The 18,379-nt window shown below is 45.9% G+C and overlaps 1 protein-coding gene across 1 annotated transcript in view; it reads left to right on the top strand.

Annotated features, from left to right (window-relative positions):
- Positions 1–6,871: 6,871 nt before the first annotated feature.
- Positions 6,872–18,379, top strand: part of cnrip1b (cannabinoid receptor interacting protein 1b) — a 48,963-nt gene continuing 37,455 nt past the window's right edge. Inside the window, 3 exon segments of the mRNA XM_070888771.1 lie at positions 6,872–6,921; positions 6,923–7,213; positions 8,055–8,199. Of these exon segments, the coding sequence (XP_070744872.1) occupies positions 6,872–6,921; positions 6,923–7,213; positions 8,055–8,199 (486 nt within the window).

The following is an 18,379-nucleotide window of genomic DNA, read 5'->3' as shown; positions in this document are numbered from 1 at the left end:
ACACATGCTCACCGGGGTCCCGCCTGCGGAACTATTGATGAAGAGAGGCCTCAAAACCAGGCTCTCGCTAGTCCATCCTGACCTTAACGATCATGTCGAAACCCGACGTCAACGTCAGCAGTGGTATCACGACCACGCCGCAGTGTCACGCGACATATCTGTAAATGACCCAGTGTATGTACTTAATCATGGTCAAGGGCTCACATGGCTCCCGGGCAATGTTACAGATAAGGAGGGTAACTGGGTGTATATGGTTAAGCTCAAGAATGGGCAGATGTGCAGGAAACACATTGATCAAATCAAGCTAAGACACACTGACGAAACGGAACAGTTGGAAGAAGACACCTCGAGCTTAAAGACGACCAACCAACTCACGTCCAGCCATCAGAAGTACCCACTCTGGTCAACGCCCAGCCCCAAGTCGTGAGAGACTCGGAAAGCACTGGGATTGTACTGAGACGGTCAACCAGGGAGCGAAGGGCTCCGGACTGTCTGAACTTGTAATATGGACATGTGCCAAAAACTGGGGGGGGAAATGATGCAATGTATGTACATAAGGTCTATCCACCAATAGGGGGCACTGCCGTCGGAGGTCCTAGGGTCATAGGTACCCTCGGTGCTTGGCCCGGTATATAAGCTGAACTTCACCTTTGTATCTTCACTTCAGGAAACCATTAAAGACTGACCAGGTTACACCTGGTCACTGGCTCACAGTATGGGGTTCATTGTAATTTTTCATACACTGCAGGGATAAACTGAGTAATTACAGACCAGTCAGCTTAACCTCGCTGGTGGGAAAATTATTGAAGAATATAAATCATCATTTAGAAAGTGACAAATTAATCAAGGACAGTCAGCATGGATTTGTTAATGGAAGATCACTAACTTGATTGAATTTTTTGAGGAGATAACGAGGAGGGTCGATGAGGGTAGAGCATTTGATGTAGTCTACATGGATTTTAACAAGGCCTTTGACAAGATCCTGCATAGCAGGTTGGTCAAAAAAGTAAAAGCCCATGGGATCCAAGGGAAAGTAGCAAGTTGGATCCAAAATTAGCTCAGTGGCAAGAAGCAATGTGTAATGGTCGACGGGTGTTCTGTGTCTGGAAGGGCGCAGTACTAGGTCCCTTGCTTTTTGTGGTATACATCAATGATTTAGACTTCAATGTAGGGGGCATGATTAAGATGTTTGCAGCTGATACAAAAAGTTGACATTGAGACTGCAGGAAGATAGCAATGGACTGGTCAGGTGGGCAGAAAATGCTAACAAAACAAGGGAATATACAATAAATGGTAGGATATTGAGAAATGTGGAGGAACAGAGGGACCTTGGAGTGCATGTCCACAGATCCCCGAAGGTAGCAGGACAGATAGATACGTAGTTAAGAAGGGATCATTTCCTTTATTAGCCGAGCCATAGAAGATAAGAGCAGGGAGGTTATGCTAGAACTGTATAAAACACTAATTAGGCCACAGCTGCACACAGTTCTGGTCACCACATTACAGGAAGGATGTGATTGCATTATGGAGGATATTTATGAGGATGTTGCCAGGACTGGAGAATTTTAGGCAGTTGGCGAGAGGTGGGAGCAGCGTCGGAGCGGCCTATAAAGGCCCAGCGGGAGCTCGAGGACCAGCAGCAGTTGGCGAGAAGTGGGAGCAGCGTCGGAGCGGCCAATAAAGGCCCAGCGGGAGCTCGAGTACCATCGGCAGTTGGCGAGAGGTGGGAGCAGCGTCGGAGCGGCCTATAAAGGCCCAGCGGGAGCTCGAGTACCAGCGGCAGTTGGCGAGAGGTGGGAGCAGCGTCGGAGCGGCCTATAAAGGCGTACTTGTACAGCTACAGCGGGAGAGAAAGCAAAATAGAAGTAGAAAGGAATCAAAAAGTGACGTCACAGCCAATGGGGTAAGTGATTGGCTGGTGATTGGTGAGTAGCTTTTCTTTTTATTTTTTATATCAGTAAGTGAACTGTAACATTGATATTACCAATTTAAGGGTATCTAAAGGTTAAGGCATGGCAGGAGAGCTCAGTCACGTGATATGCTCCTCCTGTACCATGTGGGAACTCGGGGACACTTCCGGTGTCCCTGGGGACTACGTGTGTGGGAAGTGTATCCGCCTCGAGCTCCTGACGGTCCGCGTTGCGGAATTGGAGCTGAGGGTGGATTCACTCTGGAGCATCCACGATGCTGAGAATGACGTGAGTATCACGTGTAGTGAGTTGGTCTTACCGCAGGAGAAGGGTCCACAGCCAGATAGGGAATAGAAGACCAGCAGGAAGAGCAGTGCAAGAAAGGTAGTGCAGGGGTCCCCTGTGGTCAGCCCCCTGCAAAACAGATACACCGCTTTGAGTACTATTGGGGGGGATGACTCATCAGGGGAGGGCAGCAGCAGCCAAGTTCATGGCACCGTGGCTGGCTCTGCTGCACAGGAGGGCAGGAAAAAGAGTGGGAGCACGATAGTGATAGGGGATTCAATGGTGAGGGGAATAGATAGGCGTTTCTGCGGCCGCAACCGAGACTCCAGGATGGTATGTTGCCTCCCTGGTGCAAGGGTCAAGGATGTCTCCGAGCGGGTGCAGGACATTCTGAAATGGGAGGGAGAACAGCCAGTTGTCGTGGTGCACATTGGTACCAACGACATAGGTAAAAAAAGGGATGAGGTCCTACGAAACGAATTTAAGGAGCTAGGAGCTAAATTAAAAAGTAGGACCTCAAAAGTAGTAATCTCGGGATTGCTACCAGTGCCACGTGCTAGTCAGAGTAGGAATCGCAGGATAGTGCAGATGAATACGTGGCTTGAGCAGTGGTGCAGCAGGGAGGGATTCAAATTCCTGGGGCATTGGAACCGGTTCTGGGGGAGGTGGGACCAGTACAAACCGGACGGTCTGCACCTGGGCAGGACCGGAACCAATGTCCTAGGGGGAGTGTTTGCTAGTGCTGTTGGGGAGGAGTTAAACTAATATGGCAGGGGGATGGGAACCAATGCAGGGAGACAGAGGGAGACAAAAAGGAGGCAAAAGCAAAAGACAGAAAGGAGATGAGGAAAAGTGGAGGGCAGAGAAACCGAAGGCAAAGAACAAAAAGGGCCACTGTACAGCAAAATTCTAAAAGGACAAAGGGTGTTAAAAAAACAAGCATGAAGGCTTTGTGTCTTAATGCAAGGAGTATCCGCAATAAGGTGGATGAATTAACTGTGCAAATAGATGTTAACAAATATGATGTGATTGGGATTACGGAGATGTGGCTCCAGGATGTTCAGGGCTGGGAACTCAACATCCAGGGGTATTCAACATTCAGGAAGGATAGAATAAAAGGAAAAGGAGGTGGGATAGCATTGTTGGTTAAAGAGGAGATTAATGCAATAGTTAGGAAAGACATTAGCTTGGATGATGTGGAATCTATATGGGTAGAGCTGCAGAACACCAAAGGGCAAAAAACGTTAGTGGGAGTTGTGTACAGACCTCCAAACAGTAGTAGTGATGTTGGGGAGGGCATCAAACAGGAAATTAGGGGTGCATGCAATAAAGGTGCAGCAGTTATAATGGGTGACTTTAATATGCATATAGATTGGGCTAGCCAAACTGGAAGCAATACGGTGGAGGAGGATTTCCTGGAGTGCATAAGAGATGGTTTTCTAGACCAATATGTCGAGGAACCAACTAGGGGGGATGCCATCTTGGACTGGGTGTTGTGTAATGAGAGAGGATTAATTAGCAATCTCATTATGCGAGGCCCCTTGGGGAAGAGTGACCATAATATGGTGGAATTCTGCATTAGGATGGAGAATGAAACAGTTAATTCAGAGATCATGGTCCAGAACTTAAAGAAGGGTAACTTTGAAGGTATGAGGCATGAATTGGCTAGGATAGATTGGCGAATGATACTTAAGGGGTTGACTGTGGATGGGCAATGGCAGACATTTAGAGACCGCATGGATGAATTACAACAATTGTACATTCCTGTCTGGCGTAAAAATAAAAAAGGGAAGGTGGCTCAACCGTGGCTATCTAGGGAAATCAGGGATAGTATTAAAGCCAAGGCAGTGGCATACAAATTGGCCAGAAATAGCAGCGAACCTGGGGACTGGGAGAAATTTAGAACTCAGCAGAGGAGGACAAAGGGTTTGATTAGGGCAGAGAAAATGGAGTACGAGAAGAAGCTTGCAGGGAACATTAAGGCGGATTGCAAAAGTTTCTATAGGTATGTAAAGAGAAAAAGGTTAGTAAAGACAAACGTAGGTTCCCTGCAGTCAGAATCAGGGGAAGTCATAACGGGGAACAAAGAAATGGCAGACCAATTGAACAAGTACTTTGGTTCAGTATTCACTAAGGAGGACACAAACAACCTTCCGGATTTAAAAGGGGTCAGAGGGTCTAGTAAGGAGGAGGAACTGAGGGAAATCTTTATTAGTCGGGAAATTGTGTTGGGGAAATTGATGGGATTGAAGGCGGATAAATCCCCAGGGCCTGATGGACTACATCCCAGAGTACTTAAGGAGGTGGCCTTGGAAATAGCGGATGCATTGACAGTCATTTTCCAACATTCCATTGACTCTGGATCAGTTCCTATCGAGTGGAGGGTGGCCAATGTAACCCCACTTTTTAAGAAGGGAGGGAGAGAGAAAGCAGGGAATTATAGACCGGTCAGCCTGGCCTCAGTAGTGGGTAAAATGATGGAATCAATTATTAAGGATGTCATAGCAGCACATTTGGAAAATGGTGACATGATAGGTCCAAGTCAGCATGGATTTGTGAAAGGGAAATCATGCTTGACAAATCTTCTGGAATTTTTTGAGGATGTTTCCAGTAAAGTGGACAAAGGAGAACCAGTTGATGTGGTATATTTGGACTTTCAGAAGGCTTTCGACAAGGTCCCACACAAGAGATTAATGTGCAAAGTTAAAGCACATGGGATTGGGGGTAGTGTGCTGACATGGATTGAGAACTGGTTGTCAGACAGGAAGCAAAGAGTAGGAGTAAATGGGTACTTTTCAGAATGGCAGGCAGTGACTAGTGGGGTACCGCAAGGTTCTGTGCTGGGGCCCCAGCTGTTTACATTGTACATTAATGATTTAGACGAGGGGATTAAATGTAGTATCTCCAAATTTGCGGATGACACTAAGTTGGGTGGCAGTGTGAGCTGCGAGGAGGATGCTATGAGGCTGCAGAGTGACTTGGATAGGTTAGGTGAGTGGGCAAATGCATGGCAGATGAAGTATAATGTGGATAAATGTGAGGTTATCCACTTTGGTGGTAAAAACAGAGAGACAGACTATTATCTGAATGGTGACAGATTAGGAAAAGGGAAGGTGCAACAAGACCTGGGTGTCATGGTACATCAGTCATTGAAGGTTGGCATGCAGGTACAGCAGGCGGTTAAGAAAGCAAATGGCATGTTGGCATTCATAGCGAGGGGATTTGAGTACAGGGGCAGGGAGGTGTTGCTACAGTTGTACAGGGCCTTGGTGAGGCCACACCTGGAGTATTGTGTACAGTTTTGGTCTCCTAACTTGAGGAAGGACATTCTTGCTATTGAGGGAGTGCAGCGAAGATTTACCAGACTGATTCCCGGGATGGTGGGACTGACCTATCAAGAAAGACTGGATCAACTGGGCTTGTATTCACTGGAGTTCAGAAGAGTGAGAGGGGACCTCATAGAAACGTTTAAAATTCTGACGGGTTTGGACAGGTTGGATGCAGGAAGAATGTTCCCAATGTTGGGGAAGTCCAGAACCAGGGGTCACAGTCTAAGGATAAGGGGTAAGCCATTTAGGACCGAGATGAGGAGAAACTTCTTCACCCAGAGAGTGATGAACCTGTGGAATTCTCTACCACAGAAAGTAGTTGAGGCCAATTCACTAAATATATTCAAAAGGGAGTTAGATGAAGTCCTTACTACTCGGGGGATCAAGGGGTATGGTGAAAAAGCAGGAAGGGGGTACTAAAGTTGCATGTTCAGCCATGAACTCATTAAATGGCGGTGCAGGCTAGAAGGGCTGAATGGCCTGCTCCTGCACCTATTTTCTATGTTTCTATGTTTCTATGAGAAAAGACAGGATAGGCTGAGGTTGTTTTCTTTGGAACAGAGGAGGCTGAGGTGAGACTTAATTGAGGTGTATAAAATTATGAGGGGCCTAGATAGAGTGGATAGGAAGGACCTATTTCCCTTAGCAGCGAAGTCAATAACCAGGGGGCATAGATTTAAAGTAATTAGCAGAATGATTAAAGAGGAGCTGAGGAGAATTATTTTCACCCTGAGGGTGGTGGGGGTCTGGAACTCACTCTGAAAGTGTGGTAGAGGCAGAAACCCTCATCACATTTAAAAAATACTTGGATATGCACTTGAGGTGCTTAAACTGTAAGGCTAAAGACCAAGAAAAGTGGGATTAGGCTGATTGTTCTTTTTCGACAGGCGCAGACACACGTATAGAATGGGAAGAAGGACTTGTTCTGCAATTAGTAATGAATTATATTTAACAAATGCACGCATACATTTTTATAAAAACAAAATACTGCAGATGCTGAAAATCTGAAATACAAAAACAGAAAATGTTGGAAAACACTCAGCCGGTCAGGCAGCATCTGTCGAGAGAGAAATATCCATTTTCATTAAGATATATTTTACTGGTCTGTGAATATTCATTCATAAACCTTAGTCCAATATGCGACTTTTTTAATATTGTAAGTGGCTGGGTTTTGTTTTTGCACAGAATATATAACAATAAGGATGTTATATAACATGTCATTTTTACTGTTTATAAGAACTGCAGTTCATTAGGCAGTGTCCGACACTGGCGGTGGAGTGCTGACGTCTGTACATTGCAGCGAGGGATTATGTGTGCACTCAGAGTGGATTTAGCCCTTGCAGGTTGATGTTTGTAGTCCTGGTTGTGCAGTGTGCACATACTGAAGGATTTCTACTGACTGCTTCATTGCCCATGGGGTAAGGAGCCAGAACCTCTTTTTTTACTGTACAGTAAGTAGTATTCCCTTCGCCCGTCTCATCGCCGACATTAAGGCGTCCAGTTGCCGATCATGGGCGAAATTCCCAGTTTAGTGAAAATTGCTGTTTCTTTGAAAATCCAACCCGGTGATGGACCTGTGTATTTCAAAGTGGATGGTCAGCGATTCGGACAAAACCGGACCATCAAACTGTTAACAGGAGCCAAGTATAAGATCAATATCGTCTTAAAGCCCGGGGTAGTGTCAGCGAAGTGAGTACAAAAGGCTACACTGGCGAGATCTTTTTATAGCAATTGAGTGTGGGTGGTGTTTATTTTTGCGGATGTTAAATGTTTTAATCACCTGGACCAGATAGCGGCCGTCTTTCCTTGTTAAACCTTGCTTGAGGTGAAAAGGTTCCCGTGGACCATCGATCCCGCGGTTTTGGGCTGCTCAGCTTCTTGCAGAAGATGCTGACATTCTCTACAAGGCGTTTATTAAAACCACCTTTGCTCCTATCGATTTATCTGGACGATTCTCCTTTTTATATGCATAAACATTTCAAATTGTCACACCGCCTGTTACAATGATTTTTTTAATGCCTGATCAATTTTTACTAATTGCTGCCGTTCTAAATCCAAAGAATGGGTATTATCAAACGGAGGGAGCGACAGAAGGTGCAAGCCAGATTGTAAAACAGGGTGTGGGTGCCAAGGCATTGGGTAAACACGGCTGTGGAGCTCCTGCTGGGGTTTTACTGTTGTATAAGACCAGAGCTGGCTCCACACTAATCCAAGACCCTCTCGCTTCTCTTCTCCGTGGCAGGATCATATTGCTAAAGCAAAGTGGAGAACGTGGTTACATTTCATTAAATATTTACAATTTTTTTTAATCAAACCTGCAAATTATATCCTCAACGATGATATGTTTTCCAAAAGTCAAGATCAGTATAGATATGATGGCTGGGATATTGGTTGGAACATTTTCTTTAAACACTAATCTCAAATCTTGTTTGTTTAGTTTGCAAATACAATGTTGACTGTGGCTAAACCGTAAAGCAGCTAAACGGAAGGATGCTGGAGTAACTGAAGGGAGGGCCTTATTTGATTGCAGGTCAATGATGATCGGAACAGTATTGATCCCCCTAGAAGAGAAATCGAGGGACCCGCAAGTGGTGGATTACACTGGGATCTATGACACGGAAGGAGTAGCTCACACGAAAAGCGGGGAACGCCAGCCTGTGCAAGTCAATATCCAGGTAAAAAAAGATTCAGAGATACATTGCTCGTGATGTTATTTTTTTTAGAAATACCTCAGGATTCCAACCTTCCCGAATACTTCTAACAGTTCAGAAGGTTGTTAAATAGTATGTGATTTTAATTTTTGACATTTACTAAATCCAGTTTGAATAGAGCAGGAGAAAATCGATAATATTATGGAGAAGCAAGGCTGGAGTGTTGAATGAAGAAAAACACATCAATGATAAGACTTTAACAATTCTATGCTTTATCAGATTCAGAGAGAGGAGAGAACATTATCATTCTGTATTACATTCGGAATTGTGGATTCCTTAGCGATTCACCTTCCTCGGGGACTTGCTATTCGGTGGGATGCAGCCTCATTTTCCATTAATTATTTTGCCAGACTGCACTATTTTTTAAAAATCCCAATTTTCTGTAAGGTCATTGAATAAAAAATAAAGATTTAAAAAATAAAATTTGTCTATATACATAAAAATAGGTGGCAGAAAATTAATTACGGGCAGGATTGTCGTCCTGTGGTTTGGATGAACAGCTTTTCACTCTTGTTTCCATGGTGTAATCTGAAGCCCAAAACTGAATCGATCTTCTTACCCACTGCTATTCATCGACTACCCTTTGTGTGATGCGAAGGGTAGCCATTCTTTGTGTCACTGGCATCCTGCATGGTTCCACCTCATAAAAGCCATCCTTTGTAAGTTCCTGTGTCCTTCGGCACCACGTTAATGAAAACTCCCGGAACAGCACCTGAAACCAGCCACCATCAACACTGCTGGTTAAAGAGGATAAGACTTGAAGTGATGAAATGCTGTTCATCCCATCAAGCCTGCTCTTTCCAATAGACGATGATTAAAGCAGTTGATAGAGTGAGATAGAAATTTATTCTGGTGGTGGAGTCCAGAACAAGGGGCATAACCTTAAAATTAGAGCTAGGCTGTTCAGGGATGATGTCAGAAAGCACATCTTCACACAAAGGGGAGTGGAAATCTGGAACTCTCTCAAAAAGCTGTTGAGTCTGGGGGGTCAATTGAAAATTTCAAAACTAGGATTGGTAATTTTTTGTTAGGCAAGGGTATTAAGGGTTATGGAACTAAGGCAGGTAGATGAAGTTCAGATAGAGATCAACCATGATCTAATTGAATAGGGTAACAGGCTCGAGGGGCTGAATGGCCTCCTCCTGTTCCTATGTTCGAGACCATGTACAATTTTCAGTCTAATATACTCTACTCAATTCATTTAGTCCTTGAGGGAGATAAATATTCACAGATAAAAATATATAGCTCTGCATAATTTCTTCCTGAACCTTGATGACAATTGAATGAAAACTCCAAGATATCAATATAATACTATAACCTACCACATTATTCAAACCCGAACAGTCACATTTCGCAAATCATATTCCGATGGCTCCAGTAACACAGGAACTATCATGTTCCGTAGAATTTCCTTTATGCTTCTTTTTATCTTTAAAACATTCAGACATGTTCTTAACTGCAAATTCAGCCAGTTCCCTTTTTAAAGGAATTCATTGACACTGCATTAACAGCGTTGCATTCACAGGGAACTGTCTTGGTGGTGTCAGATTGGCATTAGCATCAGTTACCTGCCTACTTTTCCCCTTGAGCCTAGGAACACTGGATAGCTCCCTACATGAAGGGGAATTTTTAATGCAGAAGTAAATATTAAGAATAGTGATTGCCTCAAGGTAAATCAAGATGAACCAGGTGGGAGCCTCGCTGATGTATGCAAATTGGGGACCTATATCGTACATAGGAGCCCGGTGCAAAATTAAGGGTCTACAGCACGGAGCAGGCACTGTGAAGCTTTGCTCAGTAAAACCTACTTTCAGGTTGGGCGGGCTTGCCTCTGGGCAGCCAGATGTGGTGCTGGTCTAGAGCTGGTAAGTTGCAGTGGAGGAGACCAGAACTTAGGCCTAAAAATATAAGATAGTCACTAGTATATCCAATAGGCAATTCAGGAGAAACTTATTTACCCAGAAAGTGGTTAGAATATGGAACTCACTATCACAAATAGTAGTTGAGGCGAATAGCAAAGATGCATTTAAAGTGATGCTAGATAAGCATATGAGGGAGAAAGGAATAGAAGAATATGCTGATAGGGTTAGGTGAAGAAGGGTGGGATGAAGCTCGTGTGGCGCATAAACACCGCATGGACCTGTTGGGCCGAATAGCCTACCTCTGTGCTCTAAATACTATGTAATAATAGGCAGACCACGTACCAGTGTGAGAGAGCAACTGAAATAAAAGCTATAAAACTATCAGGTAGAGGTGATAATGACTTACTCTCAGAAACTCATCAACAAAAAATACATTCCAGCAATAAGTCTTCAAAAAGAGACTATTGTGGAGAACTTGAAAGTCACAAATTGCTTGGTGGAGCCATTAAGCTCTTGAAAATCAAACGTTAAATCTTTCAGATGTGTGTAGGAAGTTGTTTTAGTTTCTTTGTTGGTCTATCACATTTTATTCTTCAGCAATTAGCAGAATTGTCAATTTCAAACTTCCCGACAAGGGAAGCAGTACTGTTAAGGAAATTCATGTGATATTTAGATAAATGTGGATGATGGTGGTCCATTTGAGCTCATCCATTCAGACAACCTACAATCCTCCATCACAGTTTCCAGCCAACGTTCCAAAGTTTTTGCCTCCACCCACTTACCCTAAAGTCCATGCCAAAAATTGGTAACTCCTTGTGTGGAAATGTTCCTGATATCAATCCTAAATTTGCCTATTGACACATTGAACCGTGTCTGACTGTCACGATTTAACTTGTATCTCCCCTGCTTTGTGGTTTTTATGATAGTTTTTGTGATATTATTGGTCCTTGCCATTACCTGTCCTATTGCTCGCTGTTCCAATTGTACAGCAGTGCAACACAGGTTGGGGGCTGAATCCCAGGAATGCATATTCCAAGGAGCGATATATTGAGCAGCAGATCTAGATGGATTTCCTATCAGTAAGTTAATATAGAAGTATTTACAATTGATATGGGGAATGGATTTTTTTTCATCTCTAATACCTCAAACGGAGAATAATTTAAATATACCCTCTAAATGAAATGTATACTTACAGTCTGTTGACAGTGTTAGCTTTTATTGATTCAATGGACGCCCTGTCATTGGTACTTTACTCAAATAATTTCAAGTAAATTAAATAGGTCACTGTGGAACTTAAGACTGGAATTAGTATCAATTTTTCTGACACTGCCCAGTATCAATTTATAGGATCAAAGCATTGAAAAGCAGTATTTTTATTTTGCAGTGGACTTGCTCTGATTAATACACACAACTATTTCTCAGGATCAGGTTCCTTTTATCCACATCTGAAAGACTGAAACATTAATTCAAGATAAACTAAATTACCTTGAAAATATCTCATAAAGGAACAAAAAGACACAAGCGTCAGTTTAAAATCTGGAAGATGATGTTCGTCTGATTACTAAATTGATTTTTATTGAATAGTGCTGCCCATGTTTGACTAGATTGTCTCTGTGTTAGCTTACTTATACATAGATTAAATAAGCAGGTGAAGATTATTTGTACTCCTTAAGAAACATTTTTAAAAAGTTAATCTGAAAGTATGTGTGAATTAAGAATTAGGGTTTGTGTTAGTTAAAAAAATAACCGGATCATTAAATTTGTGTTCTGCATTGCCCTCACAGTTATCAGTTATTAAAGTGAGTGCTCATAGATTAATCGCTTGAGTTTATTAAATTATTTTATAAAGTACATCAGGGAGGCCTTGGAGACCAAACTTGAGAGAATAATCACATTTCTTTACAGCGTGGTTGATAAAATAGAGAACAACATAATTTTAGTAATACCCTCACTATCCTATCTAAGAAGGATGAGTCAAATAGATGAGACAAACTCTAATAATTCAGTGATATTTTTCAAATGAATTTGTTTATTTTTACAAGAGATTGATGTCTCCATATCAAACATAATAAATGTGACATGATTAAGAGAGGAACAATTTTGTTTGTCAACAGAGGCATCTGTGAAAGGGTTTGTGCTGATTTGAAGCATGTATGTTTTCTGTCATCTTTCACTATTCCTAAATCGACTATTATGATCTCTGCAACATCTGGCAGTTTAAGTTCTAGCTATTGCTTGCTGGCTGGATAACTCTTTCTCAAGCTTCCAAACATTGGTTGCTCTTGATTGGCCAAGATTGATGTCATCATTTATGCAACACATCTGTGAGAATTCCTCCAATTAAAAATCACGAGAGCACAACATCAGCAATACGAGTGTCACAAATGAGCTCATTTCTAGAACATATTAGAAAGGTTTAATATGTAAATTGATTTATTAAAATACAGTTCATAATGCTGGCAAGAAGTCATTCAAGTAATACTAACTATACTCTTGCAGGATGCTCCCATGTGCCAGTATTGTTGAGTTAATGCTTTGTATCTCTGGTGCATAGGAGAGGGTCTCAAGACGGTATTCCAAAAAGTGAGATAATTACTTACTGTCTTCTATTAGTATAAATTTGCATAATGCAAACCCTTGGGTTTTAAAGAGGTTCATGTTTTTCAATATAAATAGTGAAACCCAGGTATATAAATCCAAAGGGATTTCAGGAGAAACTTCTTTACCAAAAGAGTGGTGAGAATGTGGAACTCGCTACCACAAGGAGTAGTTGAGGCAAATAGCATAGATGCCTTTAAGGGAAGCTATATAAGCTCATGAGGGAGAAAGAAACAGACGGTTAAGCTGGTAGGGATAGATGAAGAAGGGTGGGAGGAGGCGCGTGTGGAGCATAAACGCCGGCATAGACCAATTGGACTGAATGGCCTGTTTCTGTGCTGTAGATTGTTGGACCCAAGTTTCGGGTGGAGTTGCTCCTAGTTTTTTGGAGCAACTAGTTTAGTTTGGAGTATGTTAGAAATTGCAATTCTCGGATATTAGTTTGCTCCAGTTCTAGTGAGTTAGTTTAGGTTGGCTTTAGGTAAGGTACTTTTTTTTCAAAAGGGGGTGTGTCCAGCCACTCAGGCCTGTTTTGCAAGTTTCGGCAGTGAAAACTTACTACAAACTAACTTAGGATGGAGTGAGTATCCACTTTTGTAAGTTCTGAAAAACCTTACCTAGAGTTAAGTTTAGTGCAGGCACAGCCAGAGACGGCGAGTGGGAAGCATTAAACACAAAGGACACATCAACATCACAACGGGGGAGGGAAGTTAGATGATTTTCCATAAACACCTTCACAACAACATTAAAGAAGCAAAGTACATTTAAAGCACTAAGCACTAAACAAAGCAGTACACTAAACAAAGCACAAAAAGTAATAAGCAATTAATTAATAAAAAATAGAAGGAACCCTGAACCTAAAACACCAAGACCAAAGTAATAAGCAATCAATCAATAAAAAATAGAAGTCCTACCTTTATGTGAAGGGAAGGTGTCTCTGTCAGTGTCTCTCACCGTAGTGTCTCTCTCTCTCTCTGTATCTGACAGTGAGGAGTGGGTGTGTGTGTGTGTGTGTGTGTATGTGTGTGGGGGGGCGGGTGTATGTGGGGGGGGGTGGGAGGGTGTGTGTGTGAGGGGGTGTTTGTGTGGGAGGGTGTGTGTGTGTGGGGGTGTGTATGGGAGGGTGTGTGTGCGTGGGGGGGGGGGGGTTGGGAGGGTGTGTGTGTGTGGGGGGTGGGAGGGTGTGTGTGTGGGGAGGGGTGGGAGGGTGTGTTTGTGGGGGGGTGTGGGAGGGTATGTGTGTGTGGGGAAGGGGTGTGGGGGGGTGCGGAGGGGGTGTGTGTGTGAGGGTGTGTATGTGTGGGGGGTTGTGTGTGGAGCGGGGGGGTGTGTGTTGAGGGGGCGGGGTGTGTGTGGGGGGGGGAGAGACTGGAAGGAGAACAAAGCAGTACACTAAACAAAGCACAAAAAGTAATAAGCAATTAATTAATAAAAAATAGAAGGAACCCTGCATCTAAAACACCAAGACCAAAGTAATAAGCAATCAATCAATAAAAAATAGAAGTCCTACCTTTATGTGAAGGGAAGGTGTCTCTGTCAGTGTCTCTCACCGTAGTGTCTCTCTCTCTCTCTGTATCTGACAGTGAGGAGTGGGTGTGTGTGTGTGGTGTGTGTGTGTTTAGTGTACTGCTTTGTTCTCCTTCCAGTCTCTAACCCCCCCACACACACCCCGCCCCCTCAACACACACCACCCCTGCTTTGCTCTCCGAGCCTTCGATCATTTCGAGTGCCCCCCAACCCACGCTCCTCCATCCCTTGCCACGCTCCCCCTCCATCCCTGTTGCCACACACCCCCTCCCCACCCCGGTACCCACGCTCCCCCTCCACCTCTTGCCACGCTCCCCCTCCATCCCTTGCCACGCTCCCCCCTCCATCCCTTGCCACGCTCTCCCCTCCCCACCCCAGTTGCCACACACCCCCCCCTCCCCACCCCGGTTGCCACACTCCCCCCCTCCCTCCCCAGCCCGGTACCCACGCTCCCCCTCTATCCCTTGCCACGCTCCCCCTCCATCCCTTGCCACGCTCCCCCCCCCATCTCTTGCCACCCTCCCCCCTCCATCCCTTGCCACGCTCCCCCTCCATCCCTTGCCATGCTCCCCCCCCCATCTCTTGCCACCCTCCCCCCTCCATCCCTTGCCACGCTCCCCCTCCATCCCTGTTGCCATGCTCCCCCCCCCACCGGTACCCACGCTCACCCCCCCGGTACCCGCGCTCCCCCCCACGGTACCCACGCTCCCCCCCCCCCCGCCAGTACTCACGCTCCTCCCCCCCCCCCGGTACCCACGTTCCCCCGAGCCATTGCGCAGGTGCGCATGCTCCAGCGTGCCTGCGCAACGCTGATGGCACTGACAAGAAGGCATGATCCCTAGCCCTGCCCCCCTGCAGACTGAGATCGGCTTGCTCCTTCCCAGAGAGACTGCGCTGCGCCACGCCACGCCACGGTCCAGGAGGACCGGAGAATTGCTCCAGAATATTCTGGCGCACCTTCGAACCCAGCCAGGTCACGTAAGTCTCGGAGGTGCCCCCTTTTCACCAGATGCCGAAACTTGGGCCCTATGTAACTATAATTAATCTTGAATGTAAAGAAGTTAACATAGGAAAGAAATTCAATTAATTTAACTTTTGTGCTGCTCCACTCTCATTCATACCTCAGTAGCAGCACACGATAACTCAATCTATTGGCTAATGTTCCAAATGGCCTAGTACTGCCTGATCATTAGAGACACACGAGTTACACATTCTGTCATGTGTCTTACATGGCCACTGTTGGTACCATATCAAGATGTGCCACCAGAGGGCACAGCAGTGGGAGACTTGCAGGTTACCTGTACAGGTGTGCCTGGCCTAGTATAAAAGGCAGGCCACCAAGTGTGATCCTCACTCTGGAGTTAGCTAATAATCATCATCATCATCATCATAGGCAGTCCCTCGGGATCGAGGAAGACTTACTTCCACTCTTAACATGAGTTATTAGGTGGCTGTACAGTCCAATACTAGAGCCACAGACTCTGTCACAAGTGGGACAGATAGTTGTTGAGGGTAAGGGTGGGTAGGACTGGTTTGCGGCACGCTCTTTCCACTGCCTGCGCTTGATTTCTGCATGCTCTCGGCATTGAGACTCGAGGTGCTCAGCGTCCTCTCGGATGCACTTCCTCCACTTAGGGTGGTCTTGGGTCAGGGACTCCCAGGTGTCAGTGGGGATGTCGCACTTTATCAGGGAGGCTTTGAGGGTGTCCTTGTAGCGTTTCCGCTGCCCACCTTTGGCTCGTTTGCCGTCAAGGAGCTCTGAGTAGAGCACTTGCTTTGGGAGTCTCGTGTCTGGCATGCGGACTAGGTGGCCTGCCCGGCGGAGCTGATCGAGTATATCAGTGCTTCAATGCTGGGGATGTTAGCCTGAATGAGGACGCTGATGTTGGTGCGCCTGTCCTCCAGGGAATTTGTAGGATCTTGTGGAGACATCGTTGATGATATTTCTCCAGCAACTCGAGGTGTCTACTGTACATGGTCCATATCTCTGAGCCATACAGGATGACAGGTATTACTACAGCCTTGTAGACCATGAGCTGGGTGGCAGTTTTGAGGGCCTGGTCTTCAAACACTCTTTTCCTCAGGCGGCCGAAGGCTGCATTGGCGTACTGGAAGCATTGTTGGATCTCATCGTCGATGCCTGCTTTTGTTGATAAGAGGCTCCCGAGATATGGGAAGTGGTCCACGGTGTCCAGAGCCGCGCCATGATCTTATTGAATGGTGGTGCAGGCTCGAAGGGCCGAATGGCCTACTCCTGCACCTATTTTCTATGTTTCTATGTTTCATGACTGGGGGGCAGTGCTGTGCGGTGAGGACAGTTTGGTGGAGGACCCTTGTCTTACAGATGTTTAGCGTAAGGCCCATGCTTTCGTACGCCTCAGCAAGTTCGTCGACTATGTCCTGGAGTTCAGCCTCTGTATGTGCGCAGGCGCAGGCGTCGTCCGCTTACTGTAGCTCAACGACAGAGGTTGGGGTGGTCTTGAATCTGACCTGGAGACGGCTCAGGTTGAACAGGTTCCCACTGCTTCTGCAGTTTAGTTCCATTCCAACGGGGAGCTTGTTGACTGTGAGGTGGAGCAAGGCGGCGAGAAAGATTGAGAAACGGGTTGGGGCGATGACGCAGCCCTGTTTCACCCCGGTCCGGACGTGGATTGGGTTTGTGGTGGATCCGTTGGTAAGTTGTCGTGGAGCAGGCGGAGGATGGTGACGAACTTTTGGGGTCATCCAAAACGGAGGAGGACGCTCCGTAGACTCTCGCAGTTGACAGTGTCAAAGGCCTTTGTAAGGTCGAAGAAGGTCATGTATAAGGGCTGGCGCTGTTCCCTGCATTTTTCCTGTAGCTGTCGCGCTGCAAAAATCATGTCCATTGTGCCCCGTAGGGGACGAAATCGCACTGTGACCCTGGGAGGAGCTCCTCAGCCACGGGAAGAAGATGGTTGAGGAGGACTCTAGCGATGACTTTCCTAATGGCTGATAGCAGGGAGATTCCTTTGTAGTTGCCGCAGTCGGACTTGTCCCCTTTTTTAAAGATGGTCACAATTACTGCATCTCTGAGATCCCCTGGCACGCTTTCCTCCATCCAGATGAGAGAGATGAAGACTAAGGTCACCACAGTTCAAGTACAACACACTGCCTCGTGCAGTCATTGTTAGAGAATCTAAGGACACAACAAATGGCGATGGGAATACGAACTTTCACGCGGAAATGGCTAGCTTTGGTAGGTTGCAGCAGTTTGCTGATGGTGATGATTGGGACGCCTTTGTAGAGAGGCTAGAACACTTTTTCCACAGCAAACGACCTGGCAGGAGACGACCCGGCCGCACTGGCTAATAAGCGCCGTGCTATTCTGCTAACCAGTTGTGGGCCCAACGTCTATGGCCTCGTCAGGGACTTGCTGGCACCAGCGAAAACAACGACCAAGTCGTACAAGGAGCTCGTAACCCTGATCCAGGAGCAACTCAAGCCCAAGAAAAGCATCCTCACAGCCAGACACCCACCGGTGGTTCTACACCCACCGACGGCCCGAAGGCGAGGAAGTCGTAAAATACGCCGCAGACCTCAGGAGGCTGGCGGCACCGTGCTGGTTTGGCACCCACCTTAACAAAGCACTGCGAGACATTTTCGTTACTGGAATTGGCCATGAGGGCCTTCTTCACAAGCTACTGTCCGCGGATACCACAGTCACCCTGCAGAAGGCCATCTCTGTGAGCCAGTCTTTCATGACCTCGACCCGCGGCTCTAGGCAGATGTCTCATCCTCAGGACTCAAACCCGGCAGGTACTGTGCACAGAGTGGCGCCGTTCAGGAGCTGGACGGTAGAGCGTGAATCCTCTCAGGAAAGAGAGAACAGGCCCCCCGATTCCCTTAACTTAGAGTCCACCGAGGGGGGCTAATCGAGTAGCACCATGCTGGCGTTGCGGAGGGAATCACAGGGATCACCAGTGCCGTTTTAAAGGCTATGATGGCAAAGGCTGTGGCACAAAGGGCCACCTCCAGTGAATGTGTAAGAGAAATAGGACTCACTGTGTCGATGAGGAGTCCACAGATGGCCATGAATCCAGCGTGGATTATGAATTGTTAGACAGAAAGGCAGCCCAGTCCCATGGGGAGGTACATAGCATGTTTACCTGCACCAACGAGTGCTCCCCGCTGAAGAT

This window comes from Pristiophorus japonicus, chromosome 9 (genome assembly GCF_044704955.1).
Source record: "Pristiophorus japonicus isolate sPriJap1 chromosome 9, sPriJap1.hap1, whole genome shotgun sequence".
In the NCBI taxonomy this organism is placed as follows: domain Eukaryota; kingdom Metazoa; phylum Chordata; class Chondrichthyes; family Pristiophoridae; genus Pristiophorus; species Pristiophorus japonicus.
This window is presented reverse-complemented; position numbering and strand designations above follow the sequence as displayed.